Source organism: Takifugu rubripes, chromosome 18 (assembly GCF_901000725.2).
Source record: "Takifugu rubripes chromosome 18, fTakRub1.2, whole genome shotgun sequence".
NCBI classification, from domain to species: Eukaryota; Metazoa; Chordata; class Actinopteri; order Tetraodontiformes; family Tetraodontidae; genus Takifugu; species Takifugu rubripes.
Genome location: NC_042302.1, coordinates 5296414 through 5318158, shown reverse-complemented (window position 1 = coordinate 5318158; position 21745 = coordinate 5296414). Strand labels below are relative to the sequence as shown.

Genomic DNA, 21745 nt, shown 5'->3' with positions numbered 1-21745 from the left:
TTCCCATATCAAAGTGTAATGATATTACTCACATTTTATGCTGTATCACCATAGTAACGGGTAAAGTTTGTGTGAAGAGGGAGTCGACCCTGCAGTCCCGGACCCCTCCATCTGCGTGGGTCGGCTCGGCTGCGGAGCCTCAGGCTGCTTCCTCATGACATCACATGGTTGCAGAATGACTTTGAACGTTAATCTGAGCGCAGAGGCTTCTGAAAGGAGCAGCTCCCTCAGAGCTGCGGTGATTCTTGCAGGAGGCGAACAGGGCTCCGCCGGTCCGGCCACCTCACCGGAGAAGGTAAACTTTCCCTTTCGTTTAACCGAAGATTTTGCAGTAAAATACAGTCGAGGTTGATGAAGGTTTTCTTAGACAATAATGACCAACAAACATTTTCACAATATCCTGCAGTTGTAACTGGTTTTGAGGCCTTTGGGGAACAGGAAATGACCTCATTAGGCATATTAAACCAGCACAAAGTGGTAAAAGGGTATATTTATCTGGCTGTAATGTCTCATGAGACCCTCCTGACAGCTACCAGTTAGCACCTCTGCCTCCTGGTTCGCGGAAACGCGACGAGAGGGAAAAAAGTTTTGAGAAACAGTCTTGTTTTGAATCCAGTTGTGCCAAAGGCTGCTGGAGCACAGAGGGCCACGTTGCGGCTCCTCCAGTCTTGCAGGCATTACAGGGTCATGTGTCCTGTATGGTCGGGTATTAAGATAATCCTTTACAGTGTGTTTACATACCTTTCAGTCACTTGTGCCCGGCTTATTAAAAGCAGAACCGCCGTAACAAGCGTGTTTCTGTTGCAATAATCACTTGCGCAACATTTCACACGACTTCTTTTCAGTTGGGTTTTTCGGCGTCTCGACATCGTCAGCAGCCTCGTCGTTTGATGCCCCGCTGCCATGGCAACCCTTCGAGCGCCACGGCGTGGGAAGCAGGAGCCCTGATATCTGACCCGGCTCCCGACTGCTGCAGAAATACCTGCTGATTGCACGTTAGGAAGCGATCCCAGGAGTGACATGGAGGAGGGGAGGGTGAATGGATTTGGACTGGACCCCAGGAGGGGGAGCTCAGACTGGGGTCCCATCACCCTGCTGGACAAGACCAAGGAGTTCTTCCAGACCTGCGACATGGAGGGCAATGGCTTCATCACCCGCACGGACATGAGGGTCAGATACAGAGCATGTGTGTGTCTGTGTGTTCATGCTACACATTATGCATTCTACTAGAAAAGTGAGGACAAGTTGTTTGACTGAGGGTTAAGATGTGGTTTTAAGTTTGAGGATGGAATTGGGTTTAGGAGAGGGTGAGGGGGTTAGTTGTGATGGTCAGGGTAAAGAGCTGGCTAATGCATTATAGCAGTGATGGTCCCCACAAGGATAGAAGTACAGGAATGTTCATGTGTGTGTGTCACTCTAAATAATTTTTATTTACTCCTAATTTTGGTATTTTGCTCTAACTAGTTGTAAACATATTACAGTCATTAACAGTTATTATTATTAGGTTTTAAATGATGATCCTGAGCCAATCGATCAACTACAGAACAAATTTAGCATCTTGTGCTAAAATATTGTAACAAGGGCTGAATGACTTTTAGCTAAATCTCCTTTGAAATGAAGCTCCTGCTTGGAGAAGAGCTTTTGTCTGATAAGCGTAATTTAGCATCACAGGAGGTTGCTGGAACCCCCCCATCCGCCCACTCACACTCCAGCGTCCAGCGAGGAGGGAGTTCTGGTTCACAGGAGGCCCTCGACATCACGGTGTGCGCTGAGCGTTTCTGACACAAAAGAGCTTCACGTTTGCTGGTGAATTATGCAGAAACTCGGGCTGGATGTGACGTTGGACCTCCTGTCCCCGTCGGCGCCCCCCAGCCGGGTCTGCGTTGTTTAGAATTCCCGGCGGTGTTTAAATGCTTCTGTGTTCCTGGCAGAGGCTCCACAGGGAGCTGCCGCTGTCTGCAGAGGAGCTGGAGGACGTCTTCGATTCTCTGGACGCGCAGCACAGCGGCTACCTCACGCTGGAGGCCTTCTCCTCCGGGTTCAGTACGTGTCCATAAAACATGAGCCGGAATTCTTCAACAGATGAGAAATGACAGATATGGAAAGTGGAACCTCCGCAGACAATAGCCGTCTTTAGACTTTTATGGACAGTAGTGCACGTGCACGTGCTAGTCTGGTATTAGAGCTCTGTTGGAATGTGACCGAGTATAGTTACTCCAGTACTGCAGTGAAGAGCATTAGCAGGTTCTACTATAATATTAGGAAATACCAGAGCTTTTGCTAACATTAGCCACCATTAGCTTGTTGCTAAGCTAGTCACGCTGCCTCTATTACGTAGTTGCTCACAGTCAAAGCTGTGGTGCCTCTTTTCAGTAGTTTTTTTTTTTTTGCCAATAAGCTAAAGCTGAAGTCTGCATGTTGCCATCTTCATCCCAGGTAAGTTCCTTCAGGGCCGGAGGCTCTCGGAGGACTATCAAGGCTCCAGCCCGGCCTTCAGGAACAAAGAAGCGCTTTATCAGAGCCAATGGGAGGCCAAGCTGTCCGCTGTGGAAGATGAGGAAGAGAGGCACTTCTGCATGCTGCTGGAGAGCCTGGGGGCCAGCAACGTCTTTGAGGAGTGAGTTAAAAAAAAAAAAAATCAGGAAAGCAGCGTTAGCGTGACGCTTTAAGCCTCCTCCCTCCCCTTCAGTCCAGAGGAGGTGCGCAGCCTTTGGACTCAGATGCGGAGGGACGAGCCTCACCTTCTGTCCAATTTTGAAGAGTTCCTGGCGAGGGTCACCCACCAGATCAAAGAGGCCCACCAGGAGAAGAAGGAAATGGAGAGCGCCCTCCAGAGGTAGGATTATACCAGCAGCCGGACGAACAGGCGGCACAATCGTTAGCATGTGCGTTTACATTGCGTCCCTATAGAATAATCTCTCATCCTCCTCAAATGACTGCTAATCAGGGTGTGGAATTCCAGTTTTATTTCCCATGATGGAAACAAACTGCTTTTTTCCTGTGGTGAGGAAGCATGTTTGAAACTTGCACCCAAACACAGCTTAGACGTCAGTTTTCCCACGGCACCGAGTGGCACTGCAACGGCTCGTTATGCCTCTCCGGGCTTTGCTAATTGGCTACGCGGGTCTTAGCAAATGTTGGATGGAATGTAAATACCACTTACACGTGTTTACATGCGATTACAGACAGAGAGGCATTAATAAGCTAAGCTAAACCTCGACGGCGGGGCGGGTATTGTGAGGTCTCCGACATCTGTTTCCTCACAGGAAGGCCGCGACGCACGACAGCGAGATCCGTCACCTGTACGAAGAGATGGAGGCGCAGATCAGGAACGAGAAGGAGCGGCTGCTGCTGAAGGCGAGTGCGAGCCCGCGCCGTCGACCACGGACCCGCCCCTCGCCCCGCTGACCTTCTGTTCTTCCTGATGTGCAGGACTCTGAGCGCCTCCAGGTGCGCAGCCTTGACCTGGAGCACCAGCTCTCCTCCAAGGAGAAAGAGCTGGAAGGTCTTTTCCAGAAGCAGAAAACGGTGAGCTCAGTCTGACCCAAGGCCTCGGGACGGGTTCACCACTGAGGCGTCTCTCTCGCTCACACCCAGTTGGAGCTTCAGTGCCGCGAGCTGAACAGCGAGAAGCAGGAGAGCTACGTGGAGAACGTCAAGCTCAAGGTGACCAACGACGAGCTGTCGCGGGTGCTGGAGAGCACCAGTCAGGAGCTGTCGCTGGCCCAGGAGCAGCTGGCCATGCTGCAGGAGCAGGCCGCCCGGCTGCACCAGGAGAAGGAGATGTGAGCGCGCCCGCTGCATCGTGGCTTTATGCTAATAGGGTCGTGCTAACGTGCTAGCGTCATTAACATCAAAGGCCTGGTTGAGCTGTGGCAGTGTTTGTCCTCAGACAACAGGAGCCTCACAGTAACACTGCCCCCTACAGTTGTGGAGGTCTGGTTGCAGTTTCGGCAGCATCACTTTGTGTTTCTCTTTTCAGGGAAATGTACAGAGTGACCGAAGGGCTGCAGAGAGAGAAACAGAGTCTCATGAAGCAGCTCGACCTCCTCAGGTACGATTACGGGGGTCTGACCCGGGGGCCACGGAACACCCCTAACCTTTCCCTAAATCCCACATTTATTTTCCCAGAGAGATGAACAAACATTTAAAGGATGAGCGGGACATTTACTGCGGCGTGGTGAGTAGAACCTAGACCGGGGGAGGTCCTACAAGGGCCCTACGAGTCCTACGAGGGCCCCAATCCCTCGTAAGACCGCCGTCCCGGTCTGGACCCGACTGTTCTGTAACCTCTGCTTGCATCTCTTATTTTGTAAACCAGCCTCGAGCATCACTGAGAAAGAAGCAGAAGCAGCGAACCGGCCTCTCCGACATATTTGACGATGCCAACCAGCCGCCCAAAAGGTGACTCGCTAGTTTCTTCACCACCAATCACCCGTCAGACGACGATCAAAGGAGGAAAAACAGAGGATTTTTGATTTGTCCATCGTAGAAATGAGCTGTTGGGTTGTAAAACTGAAGTCCAGAGTCCAACGTGTATCCTCTGTTTCTCCTGTTTTTGAAGAACCCCACTGTTGGTGGACGGGTCCTACCAGTCTCTGGAGGCCTTGCCCATAGAGCACCTTCAAATCGTGTTTGTCGCTTCCTCCTCCTGCAGCGACGAGGATGCCCCCCCCGCCGGCAGCAGCCCCGCGTGTCAGCCGCGCTCCGCGACCAGGAAAACCCTGGCTAACGGCTTCACAAGCCCCGCCCCTCCGAAAATTCAGGATGTGAAGGCAAAGAGCAAGAAGACCCCCAGCAAGACTGTCGTGTCCAAGAAAGTGCCGGAGAAGGACAGGGGCAAGGTGAGGAGAGCAGGACCCGAGAGGAAGCTTGGGGAGGAAGAGGAGGTCCTGGACGCCCCTCCCGATGGGTTCCCCCTCCGCCGGGTGATCTCCATCGAGGAGGACCACCTGCCCCATCTGCTCCAAGGAGGGCCTCAGCCTCTGCTGCACCAGCTCAGCGAGGAGGACGATGAGATGCAGGATGCCCGGGAACCTCCGATCCACCTGGAGACAAGTGTCGCCCTCGCCGCCGCCGCCCCTCCGTCAGGTCACCCTGCGGTCCGGGCATCCAGAGGAGCCCCAACAGTGAAGAAAGCCCACGTTAGCTTGTCGTCAAGGGGGCGTCCTGTTGGGAAAGAGGCCCATCAGGTACATCCAGAGCTTCCAGTCTAGCCGCCAGCTGCTCTGATCCTAAACGCGTCCCAACTGTGATTTCTCGTGTTCAGAAGGCAACAGAGGGGGCGCTATTTGCGCCGGACCGCCTGTTCAAGGTCGTCCTGGTGGGCAACTCCAGCGTGGGCAAGACCTCCCTGCTGCGCTCCTTCTGCGAGGGCCGCTTTCACCCGTCCACCACTGCTACCGTGGGTGAGCGTTGCTGCCGTAAGGTCGCTTTGGTCTCGCTCGGGTGGCGTGCGTTTGACAGCGCGTTTGGAATCCAGCTGATCGCAGGGCTGACTTAGCGTCACATGAAAGGGCTTGTGAAGTCACGCCGCCGCGCTCAGAGTCGCGGCGCACATTGTAAAGCAGATTATGCCCCTTTGATGAACTGTTCTCCTGGCTTTGATCTTTTCCTTGCGCTCACTCGAGCCTTCTCAGCAACTATTGCGCCCCCTCGTGGCGAAATCGTTATTGTCGTGTCAAAAAAAAAAAAAAGAGAGCCTAAACTGAATGTGAAAAGCTAAACTGCTATTTTATTAATCAGGTATTGATTACAGTGTGAAGACACTGACGCTGGACAACATGCAGGTGGCCATGCAGCTGTGGGACACAGCTGGCCAGGAGAGGTGCGTTGAAACCCTGAAATGAAGTCGCCTGTATCAGCGCAGGTGTGTCACTGTTGGTGCTGAAGCTAGCCGTCATTGCCGCAGGTACTGCAGCATCACCAAGCAGTTCTTCCGTAAGGCGGACGGCGTGGTGGTGATGTACGACGTCACGGTGGAGGAGAGCTTCAGGGCCGTCAAACCCTGGTTGGCTAACGTCCAGGTCTGACCTTTGACCCCAGCCGTTTGGGAATTTGGGTCGTTATTGTAGTTTATTGGTGACGGGCTGGACTTTTTTTTCCTCCCCAGGAAGCTGCAGGAGAGGGGATCCCCATCTTGCTCCTAGGAAACAAGATGGACATGGACGAGTCGCGCCAGGTGCCCGTCAAAGAGGCCGAAAAACTGGCCCAGGTGAGTTCACTTCCCATGCTCAGGGGGCGCCGTTGTCCACGCGCCACTTCTGACGTCCTCCTCCATGCCCCACCCCAGGAAAACCGGGTGATGTTCTCCGAGGTCAGCGCCTACACAAGCAGGAACGTGACGGAGTCCCTGACACACCTGGCCAGGTGAGGCGGAGACGTAGAGGTTAAGAGGGCGGCGCGGCGGCGTGCTGACAGGCTGCTGTGTGTTTGTTCAGAGTGTTAATGGAGCAGGAGGACAGGGTGAGGGACACAACGGTGGTCCTCAGCGCCCAGCCCATCAAGAAGAAACCCTGCTGCAAGTGAAATTTGCACGTTAGCTGGACTCTGGGGTATTCACACAACACAAGATCCTTCCTGGACTCCAAACACAGAACAAAATTGTCTTTTTGGACCGGGAATTGTTCATATGGCGTCCTGGGTGTCTTTGATAAGATCAAAAAGAAAATGTGATCAGACCTACTTAAAAGTCACAAAAACACAAATAATTGGAGTTACTTCTGTAGCTTTTTTCATAACTGGAGCTAGCATTAGCGTAGCGTAGTGAAGCTGACACCTGATTGAGAGCATCAAACTGGGTAATTAAAGGAATTTCAGGAGAAAAGGCTTTAATCTTTGACGTTTTATTAATCATCGTGTTCATGTTCTCTGATCTCTAAGTGGGACGGGACACATTGCATCTGTTACCGTTTTAAGGCGTTGCTCCGCTTTGATTCTTGCACCAAATTACAGCTGCTTTAAACAATGTTCAATAAAAGAAGTAGATTTAATTCCTCTGGGAAATCAAAAACAGCGGAGAACCTTTACATGCTAACGTGAGCTAAAAGAGAGCGGTCTCCTGTTTTTAGTGCGTCATCAAAATTCACAAATCATCCGAAGGAAAACCGAAAGAAAATGACTTTTCTGCATTTTTCTCAAAACCAACACAAAAATACCAAATAATCCAGATAACAAAAAGAAAAATTCTCTTGCTCGTACATTCCAAATAACAAACGGCTCCCCAAGTGAGCGGAAAAACAAATTACATTCAACGAGGTACCGTCAAGTTGGTACAGGAAGTGGCGCTATTGCTGCGAGAATCTTGCCTATTCTGATGACATCGCCCAGGTGCCGGCGTTGTGACCCATACGGACGCACCTCGGTCGCCCTCGTCGGACAACGTGGATCCTTGTGGGAGATGCTGTGCTCCTGGAGGTCTGAGTGTTGCTCGCTTGCTGTGGTCGCTAGCGCATCTTGTAGTCGTGGGAAATGGCGGCCTCGCACAGCTGCCCTTTGAAGTCCAGTTCCAGAGTGAACTCCAGATCACGCTAGCAAAGAGAATCAGAAACGCTTTGCTAAACCGTACAATTAATTACACAGTTAATACTATGTAATGAGCTGAGCTATGAGCTAGCATAGCATGGATTAAATAGTAAGTTTATTACTGTGGAGTCACATTAAGAGAAAAATAATTATACTTTGATAACTGGTAATTAGCTGCCATTTCTTTGGGAAAAGACAGATTAGCATTTTTTTTCATGCTAAGCAAACCAAATTGATGCCAAATTAAGGAAAAGATTTACTCCCCCTCCTAATTTTGATTTCAACGAACTGATAAGAAATGAATGAAAAGTGCCAAAAAAAAATCCAAAACATTTGACAGGAAGTTAGGTAATCCTCAATTATGAAGAGGGGGCGGAGTTTATCATTACTGCAACCAACCACAAGAGGGCGACTGGCCTCACTGTTTAATCCAGGCGGCGCAGTTCAGATTCCATATTGTTTAAAACCGTCACCCGAACGAATAAAACCGTTCAACTCTTTTCGACTAGCCTTACCACGTTTTTCTCGTTGGGCCTGACGGCGATGCTGCCGAAGATCTCCTCCCCCTTCTTGACAGTCAAGTAATCCTCCAGGTAGAATACCGTCTGCTTCCAGTGAGTGCTGGCTGCATCCGGAGCTGCGGAGCCGGAAGAAACACGTGAGGGAACCGGTCAGCGGCGCTAGAGGAGGTTAAAGAGGGAGCGGGTAGCGTTAGCGACCTCCGCCGGGAGGAGCGGCGCTCCTCCGGTGATGCTGAGCCTCGGGCCCGTCAGGCACGGCCAAACATAGAACCTCCTCGACACCACGTTACGTAAGCCTCGGCGGCACAAATGTGTGAACGCTAGCTTACGTAACGGTGTTTGAAAGGCACCTCGTTCGCTGTTTTCATAGAAGTGCTGTGGGATTCCGTCAGACACCAGCGGGGTGTAGTCGAGCGCTACCGCGGTGGAAGGAAGGCAGGTTTCTCACCCGTGGAGAAGCCCGTCTTCTTGTGACACTTGGTGAACTCGATGTTGAAGTAGGTCACCAGGGCGTGGACGTAGTCGTTGCGTTGGATCTGCAGGCAGAAGGCCGAGGTGAAGGACAGGTCCTCCGGCTTCACCGTGTAGATGTCCACTTCCTGGGAAAAGGAGAAAGAGCTGCAACCGTGTGGCCCACCAGCGTACCTGTCGGTTCTGGATGATTATTCACCACGATGTGTGCACGAGGGTGCACGTGTGAAAGCCCACAGGTTGAATCACTGCAGCCTGATCACAGGACACATGCTACGTGGGTGTCCTCATAAAAGCCGCTAGTGTATGAGTGTGTGTGTGTGTGTGTGTGTGTGTGTGTGTGTGTGTGTGTGTGTGTGTGTGCGGAGGGGGGGCACGAATCTGTCGGCACACTTGGATACATTTTTACTTTTCATTAAAGACCACATGCTAAATTTAGCTTAGCCGAGGGCAGAGCGTGAGCGAGACCACACAGAATATTCTTTTCCCTTTAGCACAAGCGTTTAAGCTAATTCTGAAAAATCGTGCGGCATAAATTGCTCAGCGAACAGCCAATATCAGTGAAAATGGATGGTTTGAGAGGAGCTAACAGCTGCCTCTGCCGTCAAGAAGGTTTAAATTAGCCAGACAACCAAAAATCCCCTTTTTGAGGAGCGCCGAAGCAACGTAGGCGCCATTTAATGAGAGAGAGAATGAGATTTACCTTTAGGAGGCAGGCGTTGGTCACCATCTGCTTGGGATCCACCACGTCCACCAGAGGCTCTTTGATGGCCACGTTACGGATGCAGCTCATGTCGAACCCGTACACGTTCTCCCACCCTGTCCACACACACACACACACACACACACACACACACACTCGGTATACGATGACACGTACACCCAAAGAGTCGACCCATCCTGGAAATAGACACATCCCTCCTCCGCCATGTCTGGCAGGCGCCTTTCAAGATCCCAGATTTGGACCGGGAACACAGAAAGCTGCATTTTCCCTCCTCCGTCTCGCTTTGTTGTGGGGGGTCCAAACATGCGGGTGGAATAAACCCACAGAGGAGCTAAAAATAAAGCGTGTGTTGACCACAGGCTTCTGGAGATTATGTGACGACGGTAAAAGGCTGTAGAGCAACACCTGTGCTGTCAGTAGAACCGCGGCTTTGGTGTCATTCAAAGCGTCGATGTTTGTCCTGGATCGTAATATCGAGCTCAGTCCTCCTGCTAGCCAAACATGCTGTGGCGCTTTAACACGTTGATTCTTTCATTCTGCTAATAAACATGTTTCCAAAGGGGTTTTTTTCCTGTAGACTTTTGTTCTTTATTCCCAGGCCCCGGCTCTTTTATTTTTAGCCTAGCTTGAGAGTTGGAGCGACTTACTTTTGATTTGGAACATTGGGAACACAAAGTTCTACTCGAAAGCTGCTCTGGTGATGATTATCCACTGAGCAGGAGATCAGATGAAAGCACGTGAGCGTTCTGGTTAAAAACATTTACATTTTATTCAGTTTGAGAAGTTGCTAGAGAAGTAGCAAGTGTCCGCATTTTCGCAGCTTAAAAGACAAAGGCAAAGACTTTAGAGGTCAAAAGAAGGGGGCTTAAATCACTCACAGTGGATCTTGAAGTCCTTGTACTGCCTGTCTTCAATGGCAACCACGTAGAGGGCGGCTCTGTCGGGGAACATCAGGCCTCCGGGTTTCTGCACGCAAGAGAAGCTGAGGAGACGTGTGTCGCTAACACCCTTCCCTAACGACACCCCTGACCACTGCGTCCTCTACTCGACCGCTAGCTGCACAGGCCATGCCCATAAAGAACACGTGACCCCGCTCCGGCCCTCCCCGAGGGTCCTACCAGCCACTTGTCCCTGGCGAAGATGACGGTGTTGAGCATGGACTCGTAGAAGAGGCAGTAGCCCATCCATTCGGAGATGATGATGTCCACCTTCTCCACAGGCAGCTCCACCTCCTCCACCTTGCCCTTGAAGATGGTGATGACTACAGGGGGAAGGAGGAGAGGACACAGGGTCAACGCCGCCCATATGTACGCTAATAACGCCACAGATCCCTCACGCTAATCCAGGCGTCCTCGAACTGGACCGCTCACCGTTGTGAAGGTGGTTGGACTTGATGATCTTCTCCGAATACTCGGATATACTTGAACATTCAATCTGAGGGGAGAAACAACGGTCAAGACCCGCCTCCACGCTCTCGCTTCACGTGCTAGGAGGATAAAACGAACCGAATCGCCTCTCACCCCATACACGTGTTTGGCGCCGGCATTGGCCGCAAACATCGAGAGGATCCCGGTGCCGCTACCCACGTCCAGAACAATCTTATCCTTGAACATGTGCTTGTTGTGGTACATGGCGTTCCGGTAGGTCAGCGTCCGCACCTCGTCCTTCAGCATCTCCTGTTCGAGACGCAAGACGTCAGAACGCTACGACATTTGCCGACATCATCGGAGATAATGTCACATTTTTACGCCCGTATTTAGGCCGGATCGGCAGAGTGTCTTGAAATAGACACAAGCGTGGCGCCAAAACCTGTGGGGACCACCTGGTGTCTCCCGAGGCCGCTCCCACATCCCACTTTCTTATTTCCTCTAACCAGGACACTCCTGCCTGCACAAAAAGACCTGACCCACATGCTAAACGGGGACATTTAAAAAGGTCCCCAACAAACCTGCTTGCATCAGCGCCCTGGAACACAAGGTCGCTAACTTTGGTATTTACCTCAGCAACCAGCAGTCCACCGTGGAGGACGGGTGCTTCTTTTGGGCTATTATCTGCCATAATCTGTCCTGATGTCACCTTAGACATGTTGGAAGACCCCTTCGATTCTGGCCTATTCACAGAACTGGAGCTTTACTTCCTCTGTCAGGGTCCGGCTTTGGTTTGATACGAGCCAGTGGACCAGTTAAGACGATTTTCCGCAATAATCTTCTGATTATTGATTCACTTCAGACAAACGACAGACATGTTGAGTCATTATGGGAGATAAAACTGTTCCTGTTCTCGTCTAAAGCCCCCGGTCTCAGGACCTGTTTGTCTAAAATAGCATCGTGTTCGGGAAGTCCAACATTAGGACCACGGTCCTGGTAAAACCAGCCAGTAACTCCCCCCACCAGCCCCCTCTACCTCGTGGATGCCAAAGTGGGCATAGGAGTCAAAGTAGTAGTCCCTCGAAGTCATGTCCTCCGGGCTGATGAACTTGGTGGTCTTGCCCCGGCCGGGGCAGGTGGCCAGGCCAGCCACGTGGGGCGTGTGGGGGATGCAGGGCACAAGGTGGGACGTAGGCACTGGTTTGGGCAGCGAGGGGGGCTGGGCTGACTGGGAGATCGGGGACTTGACGGGCTGATGCCGCTGTGGGAGATATGAGACAATATTCAGCCAAAAGGAGTACGTGCGTGTGCGCGCGCGCGTAGGTGAGTGGGTTTAGCGAGAAAATGTGCACGTGCACCAGTCAGTGCTGATTTAAAGTCCCGACAAGCAAACGATTCAACAACGTTGCTAACCACGGACTTGAACTGCAGCGCGCGCAGGAAACAGGAAGGCGGGAAGATGGTTCCGTTTCAGCACCAAGGACAGCGGGTCCGGCACGTTCTCGTCGAACCCGCTTCCGGTCTTTTAACGCCACCCGCATGCAATTAAAAGACATGACCGCCGTTAGCCGCTCTCCTCTGAAGTGACCGGCGCCGTCTGCACGCGCACGGATGCATTCGCCGTTAGCGTGCACGACCTCCCGATCGCGGCACGCAAACGTGATCAAACCAGATCATTCGCGGTCACATGCTGTTATCAGAAAATACACCCCCCCCACTCCAAAAACCACCAGCCGCACAGAGGGGGTCCCGGGACGGACGCGACCGGGCTCAGGACACCACAAGGTCCCTACCTCGTTGCTGTCCGCCTCCGCCATCTTCCGCCGCAGCAGCAAACAACGCGACGAATGCCTCAATCCCATGAGAGCCGGCGAGATTTAGGCTGCGAGTCTCCGAAGTGCGCGGAAGGTGTGATTTTTACGCGGTGGCGGGAACACGCGGAGCCGCGAAAGTCACCAAAGCGTATCTAAAATCAAAGCGCGGAAAAGTTGTGGAAATGAATTTGAAACAGTGGTCCATGGTGGAAATGTGGCACCAGATGATTTAATAGGGAGGGATGTGCGCGCTGGAGCCTCCGCGGCCGTCAAAAAACGTTGCAAGGTTGATCCCAGTGGTGCCCGTCAGCACCCGGCGGAGGCGTCGCGCTTCTCCGCATATTCGCTCATTTCTGAGTGAAGGTTTGCGGGGGGGAAAGTGTCTCCCGCAACAGGAAAAGCAGCCGGGAGTCCAGATGAAAGAGAAAAAAACGCGTCCTCCTCTCTTAAAAACTGCCCATATTCGGTGAAAGTCGCGCAGGAGGCTGCGCCGCGGAGTCTTGTGCGTGTTCCCGGAGGGGGTTCAGCTGAGAGAGAAAGTTGGAGGGAGGGTTCCGAAAGTGCGCGAGAAAGCCGCAGGTACAGCTCGCTTTGCGTGAAATGCGTGACAACAGAGGAGTAAAAATATCGATCTAAAGAACAGATGCACCTTCGGCGCGGCGAGCGCTTATATAACCACGAAGAAGGTGTTTCACAGCTACAGCACAGCGAAACCAGCTCGCGCGGAGTTCCAGTCTGCATAAAACGCAATGTTAGTGACACGCGCGCACGCTCTCGCGTAAGTTTGCGTTTCACCGTGTTGCGTTTAGGCGACAGTCCCGCTTTTGCCACTTTATCTGCAGGGACACTTCACTGCAGCTGAGATGTGATGTATTAATGCGTAAATAGAGCCCCAAAATGGCACATATCTGCCCACCTCCATTCATACTCTCACCCCCGAAGCTCATTTGTCACCCAGAATGAGCTGGTGTCACATTAGTGGAATCACGCAGCAGGTTTTAGTCACAGTTATGGATGAGCTCCGGCAGCTCCAGCACATCAGCCCACGCCTGAGCGCGCTGCCGGTGTGGGGGCTGCGCGCACGTCAGGGCCCGACATCTCAGCCTCTGTCTGGGCTGTCGGCACGAGGCAGACCGCTGGACAAGTTTTGAGGGGGTTTTGCCCACGTTGGTCAGCCAGGAAAAACACAACATTGACAACAATTTTGCTTCTTTTAGGTCAGAATCCAGGAAACAAACACGCTTTTTCAGAGCCATTATCATCTGATGGGTGGACTCACACTCAAGAGGAATTTGATGGACGAAATAGGGTCTGGGATCGGGATCGGGATCGGGAGGAATTAGGGGTGTGGGAGCTAACAGAGTTTCCTCAGTAGATGCTCTCTATCTTTCTTGGTCTCAGACGGTTCTTTCACCAGCTCGTTCTTCTTCTACTGAGCCATCGATTCCCTCTCGGCCTCAAAAGACAAGTCAACGGAGGCGCTGACATCGGTCCGGTCGGTGGGCAGCGAGGCGCTCGGGCACCGGATGTTCTGGATGACGTCCTGGTGGTCATCAGCTCATCGATGACTCTGCTCAGGCCCCTGATGCAGCCCTGCGTGGATGCTGCTTGGAAGCTCAGTTAACATGGCCGACCGACGTTGCTGGAAAGCTCTTCGAGCATCTTGTGGATGTCTGCCACTGCCAGGCACGTCAGGCAGGATTTAACGGCCTTTCCATTGGAGCAGATGTCACAAAGGATGCCCCCACCCCCCAGCCCCTTCTCAGGCGGGTCTGGATCCAAGCCCCGGGGTTGAGCTAAGCCCTTGAACTTCTCTACTCACTCCTTGATGACAGTGTTGCCGTGCAGATTAGGCCTCTGGGGAAACACAGAGACCCTTCATGTCCCAGCAGTTCTCGATACACTCGTTGTGTCCACACGGCGTTGAGACAGGCTCAGTGAAGAGCTCCAGGGGAGCCGTGTGTGTGGGGAGGGGGGGGTCCCAGCATGACTGGACCTCAGCCAGTACGGCTTTCGTACGCACGCCCCTCCTTGCAATACCGCGTGCCAACAGCAGAGGGTGATATTGGTGCAGATACTCCTCCGGGTCGCCTTTTGCCCACCCAGACAACTAAAAGTGAAAGTAAAGACAGTCTTAACTGTCCTTTTCTCTTTGATGACCCAGTCCTCCTGAACTAGGTGTGACGCCAGGCTGGCCTGTGACGTTTGACCTCTGACCATAAAGAATTAAAGGCGGCCCATCAAGTGGGGAGATAAATATGAAGATGAGAATTTGTTCATTGTTCCAATGCCTCTGTGGATGCTTCTTAATGAGGGGAAGCAGGTGTTTACCAGCTGAGACGGATGCACGTCCAGCCTGCAAAAACCTCACGTCAAACTAAAACAACGTGATTACAACAGTCCTTCTGTTACATTACCCCGTTTGCCTCCTCCATCATTAGTTTAGATTTGGCTTGCACACCCCCTCATTTGCAGGATGAAAAGGCTGTAGGCAAAAGACACACGGCCTTCAGCAAACCGCAGGTTTGTTTATCTGACCATATGTTACCAGTGCACTCACAGCCCGGTGGAGCGGATGATCTCTTCAGCTGAATAATGCCGTTTTGGTCGACTATTTCAGGTGACGATGGCAGACTTCCAGAAGCTTTTAAACACTGGACTGCTGATGTGTGTATGAAATGCAGACTAAGCAAGATGATTAATAAGGGGAATCCCAACTAATTGATTCATAGTTTAATATCCTCTCGCTTTATTGTTTTATTTAATCTTGATAGCATCTTGTTATTGTCGTGTGAGAGAAAGCAGAGAGAAGCTGCTTCAACAGTAAGTCATTGTATTGTGTATAAAAGAGCACTATTCTCCCCACACAAGTTGGAGAAAATCTTCACGCCTGCGGCATTTCTCCTGCTCTTTATCTGTGCTTTTCCATGCATAACTTCCCGGGGAATTCTTCAGGGGTTATGTAGTTACACTGTAACCAAGGAGCACGGTGAAAGCCAGCACAGCCGACGGGGAAAAGGTCGAAGTTGTTTCCTTCTCGCTCAAATTGACCCCGTCCAAAAGTTCGCACCGCGCTGCCTTCACTCACCGTCAGAAAAATAATCACCTGTACGGTTGTCGCAATATACTCATTCCTACACTCAATATATCCCCAAAGCTGATTTTAAATGATCTATAATAGACTATCATAACGTTTCTGGAAAGATTGTTTCACTTTTATATTCTTGTTCTTATTCATCTCGCCTTGGCAGATGCTGTCGTCGCAGTCGAGTGTGTCAGTGTGTATGAATTACGAGCTGTGCGCAAAGGCATCATCGTCCAAAGCCCGTCGGACATCCTGTGCAGCAACAAGCTGCAGCGCCGCTGTATTCTGCGATTCCAGGAGGGGGAAAAACATCCAAACCAGGTTATTTATCCTCATTAAACGTTATTCCAGTGAGTCTTCCCGGTCGCGGAACGGAAAGTCGGTTCTGACGAAGCGGCGCAAGAAAAAAAAACCCGTTAAACTTTTATACACGAACTACGTAGGTGTTTATTCGAGGATGCTCGAGCCTCACTGTTCACACCTCGACCTAAAAAAGGCGATATAGAATGTCTTAAAACCCTCAAAGCGTGTGTTTCCCCTGTCCCCGACCCGCTTGTGACGGTGTCAAATCAAATTCTCCGTTTCCAGACGGCTGAAGATGCGTTTGACGAGGACGGGGACTTTTGTTAGCTTCGTTTAGCAAGGTGCTAAATAAAAAGTCCCATTTACAGATGTCCCAGAGGTAAAAACGTCCCCTTTACAGGCGATTCATGACCCCATTTCAGGATAAGACACATGTTTTCCTAAAACTGGGGGCTTAAAGGCACTTATAGCTATTTTACTATGGAGCTAAATTCCTTCTTTGTTTTAAAGGCGATGCAAAGTCCCAATTTTGTATCTTTGCATGCATCTTATTATGGTTCAGACTATATCCTGCAAAGAGAATATTCCCATTGAACTGGTTCCCAGCACCCAGTTCATTGGGTCTGTTTGTGGGATTTACAGATTGATGCTCTTCTGATGGTGGAAAAGGCTGAAATGTTCCATTTTTCTGATGTTCCAGAGAGGGCGGAAGAACCTGGCGTATCCGAAATAAACCGGCGGAAAGACGATGTCGGTTTCTAAGGACGAGCGGGACGACTGGTTGACGGTGTGCTTCAAATACCTGCTCTTCGTCTTCAACTTTCTCTTCTGGGTGAGGAAGCTTCCTGTCCCGTCCTTCCAAAACCCTTCTGACCCACCCCACCAGACCAGCTTCCCATTCACGTTATTCCTAGATTTAAAGACGAGCCCAAGTGAGGGACAAAAGGGTCCAAACGTGCCAATAAAGCTCACCGTTTGGAGCGTTCGGGGTCAGTTTGAGTCGGATGCAACGTAGGATATTTCAATGGATAGTCCAGCTCCCAGTATTCAGTTAATTGGCTCTCTATTTTGATCCGGGCTCTGTAGATTGATTTGTTTGATCCTGATGTTTTGAGGCTTCGTGCATCTTCCAGCCCCAAATGTGCTACAGTTGGGAGCAAAGCCTGATCCTCCTGGGGCCTCTTTCTGAGGCATTTTGCCCCTGACGGAAATGGAAGAGGAGAAGTTCTCTGAGGCATTTCCTATCTGTGTGACGAGAGCCCCAGCTCTGGACGCCTCCCTGGGCCTCTCAGACAGCTGTTTTAGGCCCATCCCGGCTCCCTTTTCTCCATTTTCACCCACTGAACCGATGTTTTGAACCCACTTGAACCCTCTGTTTCCCTCTGTAGGTGGGCGGAGCGGCCGTTCTGGCTGTGGGAGTGTGGACGCTGGTGGAGAAGAGCGACTACTTGAGCCTGCTGGCATCGGGCACCTTTGCTGCCTCAGCGTGTATCCTGGTGGTGGCTGGCAGCCTGGTGGTCGTTACGGGATTCCTGGGCTGCTGCGCCGTCATCCGGGAGCAGAGGAGCTGGCTGTCTTTGGTGAGACGCAGAGCTGTTCCTGCACATATTAGCACATGGAGATGTAGAAGGACTTTAAAAGAGAGGATTTTAAAAGACAGGGGCACCGAAATGGCTCGAAAGGACTGAATTTTCCGATATTCATCAGGAAAATGACTCCGGCTGGACCTTTGCTGTCCTCATTATTTGAGAGTCGCAGCCCAGTGGGAGCGAGGCAGGCGGGAGGTGAACGGGCACTGCCGCAGAACTATTTATAGGTCTTTCTATCCACTCTTGATGGATGGAGCAAAAGGAAGGAAAAACAGGCTCGCAGGAGAAACGAGGCAGATGCACGGCGGGCCGGGACGCTGCTCTGCAGTTTGGCTAACAGCGCTAATATCCTATTTACAGACGAGCGTGGTGAGGCGCCAACATTAGCAAGAGAGATCTTGGGTGTGCGTGGGCAACGGGCAACAAAAAAACCATGGGTCATTTTTAAAAAAGCATCAAATCCAGAGAGACCAAGTAACGGCAGAACACCGCGTTTGTGTCCTCAGCAGGGTGTGTTTCCAGTTATTGTTATAGCTGCTGTAAAAGCAGGAGCAACAGGTGGCTGTCAGGTCATTAACCCGCCTCTGGCCTCTTATTACTCTGCATCTTTCCCCGGGGGCTGGTGTCGAATGTTTCCTGCGCCTATTCCAGGTGGAATACCCTTCACCCGTAAATGCGGCGTCGCAAGAGGCTCATTTTTACCGCTCATTTTGTGGGTTTTAACTGTTCATTAAGGACAGCGTCAGATTTCAACATTTTCCACCGCACAGCTCTGATTTAAGAGCCCTATTTTAAAATGACTTTCTCCTGCATGCTGATGAGATGCTTTACTGCTGCCTTTGTGTCCTCCACAGTATTTCTTCTGCCTCCTGTTGATCTTCCTGATTGAGCTGGTTGCTGGCGTGCTGGCCTATGTTTACTACCAGAAGGTAGGTGAGCACCTCTGTGCCTCCTCCGGCCTCCACGGTGAAAGAAAGGGAGATCACCCCCTTAAATGTGTATTTTATTTCTGCTATCCTGGCGCTGAATGGGGCTGGTTTTGATATATTTTATTGATGCCGACCCCAGAGAAACCCTTATTTACAGTGTGGTGGCGGATCTGTGGAGCTGAAGCCGCAGGGATGCAGGGACATTATATATCACCTATATCTGTCATTTTTAACGAGGGCTTTGTGGATGATGACAATGTGCCTAACATGTATGGACGTCCCTCGTGTGCGGGGATTATATGGTGAGCTGAGAGTGAACCGGGGTTCTGATTACATTCGCATTGGCGAGCTCGGATTTATGATCATCGGAATCACGGTTGAAAGACAAGGTCCCCCATCTGCTTTCTGCTTCTCCTCTGAACGCGTGGGCGTAAAAAGCGCTGCTAAAGGCCCATTTAAAGTCCGTTTGTTGTTATGTCACGTGCGTGGGCGTGCTGCTATTTCTGCCTTCGTCCTCCCGCTTTTGCCGAGCTCGTCACTTCAGGACGTTTATGCTAACTGTAAATTTGGCGTCTTCCCCGGTGTGTTTTTGCTGAAGAAGCTTGTCGTTTCCCCTCGTTTCCCCTCTGTTTGATGTAGGTGAGTGAGGAGCTGAAGCAGCACCTGAACCTGACCATGACGGAGAACTACGCCCAGCCAGGGAAGGAGGACATCACGTTAGCCGTGGACAGGCTCCAGCAGGACGTACGCACCACCGTCCTTCGCTCTCTCTCCTCGGCCTGCACCGCCTGCTTTACCACCTCTCCCTGCCTCCACAGTTCAAGTGCTGCGGCAGCAACAACTCGGGCGACTGGGCGGCGAGTCGCTTCGTCACATCGGGTCAAGCGGCAGGCAGGGTGGTCCCTGACAGCTGCTGTAAGACCATCACCCCGATGTGTGGCAGGAGGAACCACCCCTCCAACATCTACAGGGTGGAGGTGGGTGCCCCAGCAGCAGACTCTGTTTCCATGAGCTTCTGTGCTGTAACGTTCTCCTGGCCTCTGCAGGGCGGCTGCATCTCCAAGCTGGAGCAGTTTCTGGCTGATCACCTCCTGGTTATCGGCGCGGTGGGGATCGGCGTGGCTTGCCTGCAGGTACGAAATGAACCCGTCAGCCCTCAAAAGCAAGAGTCCACTTTAGCTTTTGTTTAAGGTTGATAGTTCTGTTAAATTGTGTTTATGTCTGCTTTTGTTTCCTGACTGTTGGATCTGTCAAACCATAAAAACCCTGTTTGGACCCCGTTGATGGCGCTAACACGAGTGTCTTGATGGTGCTAACACGAGTGTCTTGTGCTGTCCTAACCTGTCTGGAGATCTGAAGTGTGTCTGTCTGTGGTGTGGATGTAGCTGGCCGGGGCCGTCCTGACGGCCTGTTTTATCTATCTGCTGTATAAAGAAGAGGAGGAAGACTTTGGCACCTTTTGATTTAGCTCGCCAGCAGCGTTGCGGTTTAATCAACCAAAACCAGGTCGGGGAAGTCGGACTTCGATATGAGCTGCGGGCTGCAAATGCGATAAGGGAACGCCTGCACGTCCCGCTTTGTGTCGGAGGTTCAGCTGCCTGCTTCTGCTCTGCACGTTGTGATGATGGGCTGTCGATTGCTGATAAGGTCGTGACGGAGAGCAGCATGCTGGTGAATACACACATCAGCTGTAGTTCTGCAGCTTTTAGCATGAGCTTTTTGTCATTTCCTCCCGAGTAAGGCTTCAACTGTCCTCTCGCAGCACCATCACTGAGCTAAATGTGCTAATGGTGGTGAGCAAGACTCACCTGAGGCGGGTGGATCCATAATGGCTGCGTCAGGCTTTCTCAGAGGCTTTTAGCCGCTCGGATTGAATCTGGGCCCTCGTCTGTTTATCCATCAAGCCTGACAGGCCCCGCCGGTGCAGCTCGATATCGCTTCCTGCTTTGGTCCCGTGATCCATTTTTACATTTTCTTTGGTCATTTATAGCGTCAGTATATCTCTTAATGGATCCTTTACGGCTCCGCCAGCCAGGAGAGGGGATCAGATCAGCTCGTCGGTCTTTAGAAGTGCTGAAATCTTCAGGTTCATTCGAAGCCGCAGCCTCATTTCTGCTGATATTTCCTCTTGACTTGGATAAAAATGCATTATGCATGTGCATATTCTTTCATTTTGACCCGCTCCATGCGCCTGCCTTTGCAAACCTCAGCGCCCGTGTTGCTGCAGTAACGGTTGCTTGATTCGCGGCATCACCATGGTAACCAGCTGCACACTTTGCTCCTCCGATGCTGTCACCTTTAACCCCCCACCCAGCCCTGCAGTCAATAGTGTTCCAGCTTCCTGCAGCCTCCCATGGTGACCGAAGCCTTTCCTGTTTTCAGATCTGTGGGATGGTGTTCACCAGCTGCCTGTACAGGAGGATCAAGATGGAACCTTATTGACAACGTCATGCCCTTTTCTCTTCAAACGCTTTAACAGGAGCCCAATCAGGTCATGTGGGCTTCCTTTTATGAACACGTGGTGCCTCTTTAACACTTCTGAATGTGATTCTTGCACTGTTTAAGGCCAAAGGGTTGAGAGTAAATGATTTTACTTGTAATTACCGGTTGGTCTTGAGAGCTGGAGCTGACGGCTGAATTGCAGCGAAGGAATTTTCTTTCAACTGCCAGATTTGAAGTGATGGCTCCCCCTAGCGGTTCACACTAATTACAGTCCATCATTTCACGTGGGTGTATAAAACATTAAACTTAGACTTGGTTGATACACTTGATTCTAATCCGTCATGCTTATGCTTGAATGTTGTGAATTGAAGTACATTGTGCAAATCGGTGCAGCTGATGTAACACTGTGCTTTCCAGTATTTGTATGAACCACGTAAATAAACGTTTGACTACTGTTGCATTAAGCGATGTCATTTCTATTATGACAGTTAATTATTGCCGCGTCTTCAGAACAGCTGCAGTTGGCGCAGTGGGCCGCTAGAGGGAGACAGCGCTGCTCTGTCTGAAGCTCCCGGGGCTCATGGAGTTGTCCGTTCAGTTTTCCGTATGTGTATTTGCTCCGCACACTTGGCAGTGCTCAAGGCATGTTAAGCAATTTAAACCCGAGTCAGATGTCTGATGGTTTCTGTGGGCATCAGAGGCCACGGTGAAAAACCCATAACATCACGGAGGTCTCGCGGGAATTTTCATTTGATGGTGTTGTAACACTGCTGATAACATGTGGTCTGAGGCCTGTGTAGTGGCTCTGTTGGCATGTACTCTATGTTGCTGCTGCCCCCCCCCTTTGTTTTCCCCTTCTCCAGAGTACACACAAGAATCTATCATCCCCCACTTAAGAGGAAGTCGGACGGAAGTTTGGATGTTCTCATCCCTTCTGGCTCTGATGCTCCCTTTATCTTCATCTGCTTTATGAGGA

General features: G+C 51.2%; 3 protein-coding genes across 9 annotated transcripts; 2 read left to right on the top strand and 1 right to left on the bottom strand.

The window, feature by feature from the left end:
• The first annotated feature begins 44 nt into the window (after positions 1-44).
• On the top strand, positions 45-6821 carry cracr2ab (calcium release activated channel regulator 2Ab). Of its 3 annotated transcripts, none has more exons than XM_029851602.1 (18): positions 45-295; positions 846-1170; positions 1932-2043; positions 2437-2617; positions 2690-2836; positions 3267-3357; positions 3433-3528; positions 3598-3785; positions 3983-4054; positions 4132-4180; positions 4322-4404; positions 4658-5192; positions 5270-5408; positions 5746-5827; positions 5912-6026; positions 6113-6214; positions 6293-6369; positions 6441-6821. In XM_029851602.1, the coding sequence occupies exons 2-18, from the start codon at positions 1021-1023 to the stop codon at positions 6526-6528; spliced, it is 2307 nt and encodes a 768-aa protein (XP_029707462.1). In that variant the 5' UTR covers positions 45-295; positions 846-1020; the 3' UTR covers positions 6529-6821. The 3 variants fall into 3 exon arrangements, 2 of the variants coding, with proteins under 2 accessions (XP_029707462.1, XP_029707461.1); XM_029851601.1 differs by having other exon boundaries at positions 4565-5192; XR_003891737.1 differs by lacking the exons at positions 6113-6214; positions 6293-6369; positions 6441-6821 and having other exon boundaries at positions 4565-5192; positions 5759-5827; positions 5912-5977.
• An 8-nt stretch (positions 6822-6829) lies between these two features.
• Positions 6830-13074, bottom strand: prmt8b (protein arginine methyltransferase 8b). 2 transcript variants are annotated; one of them, XM_029851604.1, is made up of 10 exons: positions 12401-13074; positions 11644-11868; positions 10746-10916; positions 10611-10674; positions 10359-10501; positions 10119-10206; positions 9220-9335; positions 8494-8644; positions 8040-8161; positions 6830-7529 (listed from the first exon to the last, which is right to left on the bottom strand). In XM_029851604.1, exons 1-10 carry the CDS (start codon positions 12467-12469, stop codon positions 7446-7448), a joined length of 1233 nt encoding a protein of 410 aa, XP_029707464.1. In that variant the 5' UTR covers positions 12470-13074; the 3' UTR covers positions 6830-7445. The 2 variants fall into 2 exon arrangements, with proteins under 2 accessions (XP_029707464.1, XP_029707465.1); XM_029851605.1 differs by having other exon boundaries at positions 10761-10916; positions 12401-13068.
• A 2603-nt stretch (positions 13075-15677) lies between these two features.
• tspan11 (tetraspanin 11) lies at positions 15678-21233 on the top strand. 4 transcript variants are annotated; one of them, XM_029851606.1, is made up of 9 exons: positions 15678-15827; positions 16510-16641; positions 17198-17389; positions 18253-18327; positions 18967-19071; positions 19146-19304; positions 19374-19460; positions 19762-19833; positions 20710-21233. In XM_029851606.1, exons 2-9 carry the CDS (start codon positions 16558-16560, stop codon positions 20767-20769), a joined length of 834 nt encoding a protein of 277 aa, XP_029707466.1. In that variant the 5' UTR covers positions 15678-15827; positions 16510-16557; the 3' UTR covers positions 20770-21233. The 4 variants fall into 4 exon arrangements, with proteins under 4 accessions (XP_029707466.1, XP_011611650.1, XP_003972844.1 ...); XM_011613348.2 differs by having other exon boundaries at positions 19713-19833; XM_029851607.1 differs by lacking the exon at positions 15678-15827 and adding an exon at positions 15834-15856.
• The last annotated feature ends 512 nt before the right edge of the window (positions 21234-21745 follow it).

Bases quoted from the DNA above. Each gene is read 5' to 3' on its own strand.
- cracr2ab (XM_029851601.1), top strand. From the start codon at position 1,021: ATGGAGGAGGGGAGGGTGAATGGATTTGGACTGGACCCCAGGAGGGGG. The intron at 4,181-4,321 runs GTGAGTAGAACC...TTTGTAAACCAG, and splicing joins GGGACATTTACTGCGGCGTG to CCTCGAGCATCACTGAGAAA. The intron at 5,409-5,745 runs GTGAGCGTTGCT...TTTATTAATCAG, and splicing joins GTCCACCACTGCTACCGTGG to GTATTGATTACAGTGTGAAG.
- prmt8b (XM_029851604.1), bottom strand. From the start codon at position 12,469: ATGGGATTGAGGCATTCGTCGCGTTGTTTGCTGCTGCGGCGGAAGATG. The intron at 10,675-10,745 runs GTTCGTTTTATC...TTCTCCCCTCAG, and splicing joins ATGGGGTGAGAGGCGATTCG to ATTGAATGTTCAAGTATATC. The intron at 8,162-8,493 runs GTGAGAAACCTG...CCGGCTCCGCAG, and splicing joins GAAGACGGGCTTCTCCACGG to CTCCGGATGCAGCCAGCACT.
- tspan11 (XM_029851606.1), top strand. From the start codon at position 16,558: ATGTCGGTTTCTAAGGACGAGCGGGACGACTGGTTGACGGTGTGCTTC. The intron at 18,328-18,966 runs GTAGGTGAGCAC...TGTTTGATGTAG, and splicing joins CCTATGTTTACTACCAGAAG to GTGAGTGAGGAGCTGAAGCA. The intron at 19,072-19,145 runs GTACGCACCACC...CTGCCTCCACAG, and splicing joins TGGACAGGCTCCAGCAGGAC to TTCAAGTGCTGCGGCAGCAA.